Raw genomic sequence first — 9,275 nt, 5'->3', positions numbered from 1 at the left:
CCTACCGCTCTAAACGCTTTCCTCTGCCTCGAATTAAAAGACAGAAGTAGGGCTGTCAATGGGTCGTGTCGGGTTAAGGTATTTGTCGTGTCGCAAGATACAAATCCAAATTCAACCCATTTAATAATCGTGTCAAAAATTTAAACTCAAACTCAACCTATTTATTAAACGGGTTACCCGTTTCCAACCTGCTTAACCCATTTAACAAATAGGTCATGTCTTGTTAGACAAAATAATCCATTTAAGGGTTAATAATGTGACCCATTTAACTAAAAAAAAATGCATAAATTTATTAAATTCACTAAAAACTCCACAAGATGAAGAATATAAATAATTTTATATATTCATAAATAAGTAAATCCAATAATTATAAAGCAAATTATTTCAAATTATCTAATCCTATGATCAAATACTCCCAACGTCCAAAATTTCAAGAATAAGTATAGCATAATCGGGTTATACGGGTTCACTTCGTGTTGGCAGATTGACCCATGGCCGACTCACTTATTAAATGGGTCATGGCGGGTTGACCCACGGCCGACCCGTTTTTTAATCCTGCGGGTTCAACTAGCTTTATTTCGTGCGGGTTTCGAGTCGTGTTGAAATTGACACCCCTAGACAGAAGTAGTTTTCTCTGTGCGGCAAAAGCCAGAACCATCAATCCCCTTTCTGTTACTCTGTCAATCGTGGGAAATATCAAGGGCAATATTGGAAGTTCAAAAATTTGACCAAATAATGAACTCTAAAGGCCTCCTCGCTTTGTATATAGAGATACACTTGTATGGTAACCAAGATACGGAGGCGGAGCAGCTAATAGTTCCAAACAGGAATTGAAGCAAAGTCAACCATAAGTCAACCAACCTTCAGTGGTCAAGATAATGTTGGCCATTGAACAGATCTTGTTCTACGGAAAACCATAAGAGCCTTTCTGAAGTTCTACGGACTTTGTGTTTTCATTTTCCGGGTATCAATCGTTTATATCAAATGGTGTTCTTTTTATGCTTCCTAATTTTTGGGTGTTTAGATGAATTTTTTATGGCTATGCTGTGTACGTGGATTTGAGTGTTCTTGTTTTGTAGTACTTATTATGCACTGATTTTGGCTCCGAATAGGAATCATTGATCTTATGCAGGTTTGGCTATGGAGACATTAAAAAAAAAAACAGAAAAAAATTTGGCCTTCGCTCAAAAAAATGGGCACCCATGAATTTAGCCCACCCCATTTTCGAATCCTAGATACGTCACTGATTTCAACGGTTGTCAAGCTGATGATTTCCCATGCATTGATAGTTGGATTCGTAGTGCCCAGGCGCGGAACCACATGGTAGGCTATCTGGGCTGCAGCCTAGACAAGAATTTGACCCAAAAACCCCTAAGTATATGTATTCTGGGTCGCTTTGGTGATCAAATGGAAAGATCAATTCTATCTCAAAGATTATCAATTTGAAGAACCAAATCATAAATCTCTCGATCATCAGTTTTTTTGCGCAAGAGACCAGGACAATATGGCATGGCAACAACGGAAAATTGGGGTTTTGGAATCAAACGCAGCACTGGTCCAGAGAATCTCTTCAATATCCATTTGGGTTGAGGTTATTTCTACTCCTTGATGGCTCCCCACCTCTTTGGCTTTGAGGATTGCAGATGCCCCATTGCCTTCAATTGGGTTTTACTTATGACGGTGAGTTGGGTTCAAGTTCTTACCTATACAATTGGTCACTGTGCTCTCTCTTTCAGCTTGGATAATTATCAATTAATGTTTAATTGTAGCTTTGAGTTCGTGAAGGCCAGGTTTGTCTTTTACTTTTGCTCAGTTAATTTTATTGGCTCTCTGTTTGAGTGTTTGTTCTTGATTTTGTTAATCTGCATATTACAAGCTTAGGCTTATGGTGTACTTGTTTTTTCGGATTCAACTCTAGCATAAATTTACATACCTCTAGTCAAGATTATGTGACTCCTTATTTTGGATCTTTCTTCATAAGCTTGTAAACGAGGCAGAGACTCTGTTAAAGAATCCAATGCAGAACCTTCTTCTTTCAATAGTTTAGAATGACAATCCTTAGTTGGAATTGCCGTGGTTGTTCACGGCCAGGTTTTGTCCCTCAAGCAACCTTTCTATCTTCTTTAGTTGCTCTTGATGTTTTCTATTTAATGGATACTAGACTCGATAAGGATGCTTCAGATAAGCTAGTTTCTAAGCTTCCTTTTGGTAATGCTTGTTGTATTCCAGCGGATGGGCAATGTGGTGGCTTGACATTACTTTGGAATGAAATAAATTATAATATTTCAGTTGTTCTTGAACATCCTCGTTATATTCATTTTTCTGCTTCTCTAATCCTAAAAATGCTGATCGCTGGTACATTACATTTTTATACATGTATCCTCAAAAGGAAAAACAGCTTAAATTGTGGAATGAATTACTTACTCTCAATACCTCTGTTGATACTGCTTGGTTTCTTATGGGACTATCGTCATTGTACAAAAAGTTGTGTGAGCTATCGTTATTGTACAAAATATATATATATATATATATATATATATATTATAGAGAAATTAGTCTGATTGCTAATTAGCCTAGACAGGTTTTGGATCCTGGTTCCGCTACTGGACGGTACAGAAAGAAAACTAATGACATAATGGTTTAACCACACAATTAGGAATGAAAAATCACTCCTTTAAGCCATGGGAAAGGGAAAATCATTGATTGAAAATCTAGTCTATATCGTTGCCAAGAGGCCCAATTTCTAGAAAGAAAAAAAAATCAGAGATTTTATTTAAGAAAGAACATTAACTGAAAAAACAAATAGACAGGGTCAAATAGCTCACAAATCGTTGAGTCCCAAATAAAACACAACCAAACAAAAAAAACAAAGGCTGAGATAACTACATACCCATATGATAATAAAACTCGAAAACAATATTATATACAGAAATTACAACCCCAACTGCAACAAGAAAACCTCACCCTAATAAATAAATAAATAAATAAAAAGAAAATTCAGTCATAAAATATGATTGGGAGTACAGAGAGTGTGGCCCCCCGTATCAGATTCCCAAATTTTATTGAATGGTTTCTGTTTTCCAATTACAAAATTTTTTTTTTTTGGTTACACTAGGAGCCTAAAAAAGTCAAAGAGTGTTTCTATTCATACCTCCGAAATTGGCAGTTAGACCTCCTTACTTATTAGACCTCTAATTTATTTTTTCAAATACGCAATATGCTAACTACACCTCCCTATTTTCCCCAAAATATCCTCAAAGCAATTCACATCCAGATCAGTACATTTTCCTATTCACCACTAATAAAGCATGCATCTAAAACTTGATAAAACTCTTCAAAAGAACAGCTTTGTATATATGCGATTCCTTATGTGCATAATATGACCTTTATCACAATGAAAATTCTAAGAGAGTTCTATTTCTCAAGAAAGTTGGATTGCAATTCCAGTAACTGCAATACCCTAAACTAAAGCCTAGAAAGCAATTAATAGATCTGGACAATCACCGCATAATTTTAATGCCTTCTCCGTTGAAGATGTCAATTTTGCTTGTTGATGATAGATTGATACCACTAAATACATGTTTACTATGGAAAAAAAAATAGGGTGGTGCTATTCACACACCATTTTTCTCTATTCACACACCCCCTCTATTTTCCTATTACTTTAATTCAATTTTCTTTTGAAGATTACCCTAACTGCCCTTCCTCATAATTATGTTTTTCTTTTTTCTATTTGGCAAGTCAATCATCCTCAAATCTTAAACCCTTATTTTTCTGCAGACATAGAGGGCTTCAAAACTCTTTTCGATTCCCTATTTCTTTTTCATCAAAAATTTCTCTAGCATAGTCATTCTATCTCTCTAATATGATGCTTTGAAGTTTAATCATGGTAGAACAAGAAACTTTAGACCCATTTTTTGAGAAAATTTTACATTTGATTTGCAATGGAGACATCACTAGTACAAAAATTGAATCAGACGACGGCTGAAAACTGTCGTCTGATGCGGAGCTGACTGTCGTATATCTCGCTGCCGTCTGATGAAACATGATTTAGAGAACTGTCGTCTGAAGAACTCGGCATGCATGTCGACAGACTATCGATAGCTTGTCGACATCATTAACTGTCGTGTGAACGTCACTCAGACGACAGGCAACTTAAGAACCCGTTGTGTGATTATGATTCAGAAGTCATTTTTTTATAACTGTTGTGTGACTGTTATTCACACAACTATTTTGTGATAGCATCCATGATCTGTATTAATCTCAGACGACAGTTTTTATTATGTGGCTATTGTGAATATTATGTTGTGCTTTGAGACGACATATTGAGCTTTTAACGTTGTGTTATAACAAGTTGGACAATGCTTTCCATTTATTCTGGATGTCTAACTGTTACAAAATATATAACAATCAAATTAATTCAAATTCCACCACATATTAAATGAATTCTGTAAATTGATATCAAACCTAATTATTTCCCAAATATTCATACACTAATTTAGGAGGGTCATTTGTACATTTGCCTTCTTTCTCTGTATCTATCAACTTTTGCTCTTTTCTACATTATATAATGCCGAGTACATTGGAGCTCCATGTCTACAAGTTGAGCTACTGTCTGTGATCCTTAGGACAAGCCTGGTTTTTGTCATGTTGCTTAGCCTGGTGTTGGCACCAGTAAGAATGGGCAACCAATACTCTTGTCCAAGAGCAATTGGGGAATAGGCTGTCCCCTTCTTTGCTAAGAAGAGATTTGTGCTGTGTGAACCAAATTAAGTTTCCCATTTGTCCTGTAGACAATGCAAAGACTTTAATGTATATTATGCATTTCCAGAAAAGTACTCCATCAGCTACTATGTAAACCTCTGTCCTCTACTAACTCATATGAATCACAAGTACTAAAATGAATTGTCTAACAATACATGAGAATAAATGTAAGACGTACATGATTGGTCGATTAAAATTGTACCTTAGCATTGGTGAAATAATTTCACTTTGCAAAAACAGTTCCCAAAAATCTCATTCTAGCCTGGAACATATATACAAAAAATCATAATCAACATCATATGTCTTTCCTTCAACAACCATCTAACCAAATAACATCAAGACTCAAGCCGAAAGAAGACTCAAATTAAGTAATGTATAACCAGCCAACATTTCAAGTACCAGATTCTGGACTGAAACAAAAGTACCTAAGCAGATGTATTTAGCTGGAGGAGACTGCAGTATCAACTTTTATGCACTATAGTAAATTGAAAAGACATACTAATATCAAAAAGCAATGTTTATGTGCTCTGAACTTTACATGAAACAGATATTTATGCCCTTTGAATTTGATAACAAATTAAGAGAAAGAAAAGAAAAGCAATGGTTTTTAGTAAGCATAAAAATCAACCACAGATCTTAATCACCACCCAAAAAAAAAAATACATCACTTCTTTTGGTCATTATTTGGTTACATGGAGTAAGATCTACAAAGAAGAAAGTTCCGAAACATTGTCCATATACATGAGAAACACTTTATTGTAACAAGAGACATACTCTATTGTAACAAGAGATGCCAAGTTAAAACAAAAAATTCATAGACTAATTAACATAGTAAGCTAAAGTATCGTTTACACCTAATCGGATATATTAGATCATTGATCTTAAATAAAAGTATTGGCTACAAGATAAGAGCATAATCTTACTTGGTAAGGAAAATGCTTGGCCTTTGAGTTTGTGACTTAGGAGGAGTCTCCTAGCAGTTAGATCTGGTAAAGGTATGTATACTCTCTTCACCTGTCAGGGTTTCACTTTACGGTGAGTTTAACCAGAAAAAAAAAAAAAGCAATAGAAAGTAAACGGATTGGACATAACAATAGCTGAAAATAGGATAATGATACTTCAGAATGTGGCGATCAACTTCCCATCTTTGCACAGTGATTTCTTTGCTTAGAACCTTTCAGAATACAAAACTTGTGTGTATTTTTCTTTTTGAGAAGAGCACTTAGATACATGACCACTACTCAAGTAACAGAAGAACCAAATAAGGTCGTCACTGTTCATTGGAAAATCTAAACAATTTCCTTGAACCCAACCCAACCCCTACCACAAATACGCTACCAACGCAGGAAAAGCATCATTGTGCAATCCCAGACTGTCACAAAATTTTAACATTAATGATTCAGAAGATAGTTTTAGCAAAGTGAAAGAGAGAAGAAAACAAAACTAACCAGTCTCCTAAGAACTACGTCATCTAGTTCTTGAGGCTTATTAGTAGCACCTGCAAGAACATAAAAACAGTATTAGAGAGGTATACTATAATCTATTCAGGTTTAGGTATGATCAGAATGAAAATATAAAATGAAAAACAGAATTGGAAAAATATAACAGCCCTTGAAACTCATCTAAGAAAATAGGTCAGAACTTCATTCGTGGTCTCCCTGTATCTCTTGACTTATTTAATTCAACTAATTACAGGAGAAGAACAAAATTTGTTTCTAAGGTTTTATTAACAATCCAAGTGAACTTATTTTCCTTGATAGAAGTCCTCGCAAACTCCAATGATTAGAAATAAGAAGGGCATTGTCTAACAAGTTGGCATTGTTGAAGCTAGCCAGGCAACACTGACCATCGATTCCTGACATGGCATCACTAGTTATTAAATTACACAGGCTTTGGTTGAAGTGACATATAAAGCTTACCAATCACAATTACTAGATCATTAGGATTAGATGTCACTCCATCAAACTGAACTAACAGTACCATCACCCTTTAGCTAAATCTCGCACAAGGCAACTACTAAATATCCTATTGCAATTCTCACAATAACTCACACGTGAGTGGTGAATCTGATTTTGTGAGAAGGGGTGTAAGCCAGTAGCATGCAGAATTTCTCCATGGCAGGACAACTAAGTACTAGCTTGGAAACGTAAACGAGAGGAGCAAGGTACTAGTCATATTTTCTTATGATGTGAATCAAGGTAGTTTCTAACAACAAAAGAAAAAGAAAAAATAAAAATAAACCATACAGGCAGTTGGTCAAAGTCATTTTGGTTGTTTGGTCCCTTACCTCTGACAGATAGAACACCTTTCCATATAGGGCTTGAACGGCTAATTTTCTTTTAAAACCCCATTCAGTATAACCTGCCATATCCATTACAACTGGCCTTGCAAGTTGCAAACAAGCAGTCAGCAACTGATAGCACAATTTTGCAATGAATTTTTCTGACTTTTAATTCCATATATGTTTATTAGAAAGCTAAAGGAGCAAATAGTACAATGTACCTTGGCAGTACATGTATCAAATTAAGTGTAATGCCTTGCTAACAACACAAAAAATCCAAAACATTAACAGATGACGACCATAGAATGATATATGGAGAAGTCATGAAAAGAAGTAGTAGTAGAAGCAGGACATATTTATGAGCACATTACAAGCATCCTTCTTCTGTAACTCATAATCGGATGTAGGAGGAGGTGGTATACATTCACCGCCTACATGTCCTTATCAGATTATTTTTATATGGAAAAGGGAGTATTGTGTAATTAGATCATACAAGTGATGATAGTAGTAGGTCAACGCTTTACCTTTGTCTCGCACAATTCTTCTTGAAATTTCATTTAGAATTTTAGCCACCTGAGAATCATCGAACAAAGAAGCTTTCCTGAGCTGAATTAAATTGGAAACCATGTCTGGGTTGAATGGCTTTTCATTCAAAGTATAACAGATGTACTTGCGCAAAATCTCCTCCACACCAAAACCTGTCTGGATACAAATTAGAGACAGTTGTCAAAATCACTCTCACAAAGATATGAAATGCTACAAGAGCACGACATAGTCCAATAGAACGAATCAATTTATTGTTTTGTTATTGAAATGATCCCAATTTGCAACTCAGTGATATGCATATATTCACTTCCTTGGTCCAGCAGTGAGATGATAATGTAAGTATGCTGAGTTGTAACTATAAAAAACTAATGCATGTACATGGTGTATCAACAAGAGTAGAAATGTCACATTTTGCACGAGTTGTTTCAGGGCATCAGGCGTGATTTGGTCGGAGCCATTCTGAAACATTTTGTCTATTGATTTGCATAGCATAGCATTTTTATTGACCTGTTACAAGAAATCAGGACCTCTTAGTCTTAAACCCTAAAACTGTAAATCAATTGAGCAGAAAAAGAAGAGAAAGCATACCAGTTCTTGCGTTTATGTCGAGGGGAAGAGAACTTTTTGATGGTCTTGACAACGCCGATGAAAAAATTGAGACCGGCATAAGTGAGAGGAAGAGCCAAAATCCAAGGGAGGGAGCTGGTGCCAACTCTGGGTCCAGGAATGGCCTGCATGACAGAGCCGGTGAAATCCACCAGGTCCAAGGCCTTCTCTTGAATCCAGGGTAGATCCTCTTCCACTTCTTCAACGACTTCTTCTTCTTCTTCTGCTGCTTTACTCCTTTTGTTAGGGCTCCTCGTCGTCGGCGGAGGATTGGAATTACTCTTCGCCGCCGCCACAGCGGATAACGGCCTGCTATCTCGGACTCTCACAGCTACAGACACAGGTGTGACTGTGGGACAAAGCAAAGGGAGACCTTTGGGTGGGGCGCGAGGGAGTAATTGGGAAGCAAAGGAAGTGGCCAAAGCGGAAGCCATGAGCAACAAGTTTAGTTTACTATTGGTTTGGTTGTCGGAGAGATGGATTTGGGGTATAGGTGTAGCCGTGTAGAAGATAAGAGGGAGAGAGGAGAGAGATCTAGGTTTTGGATCCGATGGATTTGGTGTCGGCGTAGAACAGAGGTCTTGGATCCGATGGATTTGAAGTGTAGGCGGTGAAGGTTGTAGGTTTTGGTTTTGGGGAGACGCAGAGGAGATTTTGGTTTTGGTTTTGGCCTTTAATTTGAATCTGTGTCGAGAGAGTGAGGAGGTTTGAGTTTTTTGTTATTTTTTTTGCTCTAGTGGTAGGGTTTCAAAGCCAGCCTATATCAATTTTGGACTTCAATATGAGGTTTGGCACCACTAACACGGTGGGAAACTTGGCACTCAAATTTTTTTAGCATTACACAACAGTTTTTTTTATCTTAAACGTCTTCTGAACGAGTTCCTAAGTCCTTACCAGACGACAGCTCTTAACAAAATGACGTCTAAAAAAAAAAAATCATTCACACGACAGATAATTACATAGCGTCGTCTGAGAGGTGTCGTCTGATTCAATTTTTGTAGTAGTGCATGGAAAAAAAATAATGAGTTCAGTGATCATTCGAGCCCCTTTGAATCCATTATTCCTGATAAGATTCTAA

General features: G+C 36.6%; 1 protein-coding gene across 10 annotated transcripts; it reads right to left on the bottom strand.

The window, feature by feature from the left end:
• Window positions 1-4,390: 4,390 nt before the first annotated feature.
• LOC112193009 (fidgetin) lies at window positions 4,391-8,943 on the bottom strand. Of its 10 annotated transcripts, none has more exons than XR_002933746.2 (8): window positions 8,180-8,943; window positions 8,000-8,098; window positions 7,570-7,747; window positions 7,052-7,148; window positions 6,213-6,262; window positions 5,688-5,778; window positions 4,967-5,026; window positions 4,391-4,787 (listed from the first exon to the last, which is right to left on the bottom strand). XR_002933746.2 is itself a non-coding variant. In XM_040516521.1 (7 exons), exons 2-6 carry the CDS (start codon window positions 8,081-8,083, stop codon window positions 5,022-5,024), a joined length of 408 nt encoding a protein of 135 aa, XP_040372455.1. In that variant the 5' UTR covers window positions 8,084-8,098; window positions 8,180-8,943; the 3' UTR covers window positions 4,391-4,805; window positions 4,943-5,021. The 10 variants fall into 10 exon arrangements, 7 of the variants coding, with proteins under 7 accessions (XP_040372455.1, XP_040372454.1, XP_024188772.1 ...); XR_002933747.2 differs by having other exon boundaries at window positions 7,052-7,143; XR_002933745.2 differs by having other exon boundaries at window positions 7,052-7,747.
• Window positions 8,944-9,275: the final 332 nt, after the last annotated feature.

The sequence above is a fragment of the Rosa chinensis genome, chromosome 3 (genome assembly GCF_002994745.2).
Source record: "Rosa chinensis cultivar Old Blush chromosome 3, RchiOBHm-V2, whole genome shotgun sequence".
NCBI lineage: Eukaryota > Viridiplantae > Streptophyta > Magnoliopsida > Rosales > Rosaceae > Rosa > Rosa chinensis.
This window is presented reverse-complemented; position numbering and strand designations above follow the sequence as displayed.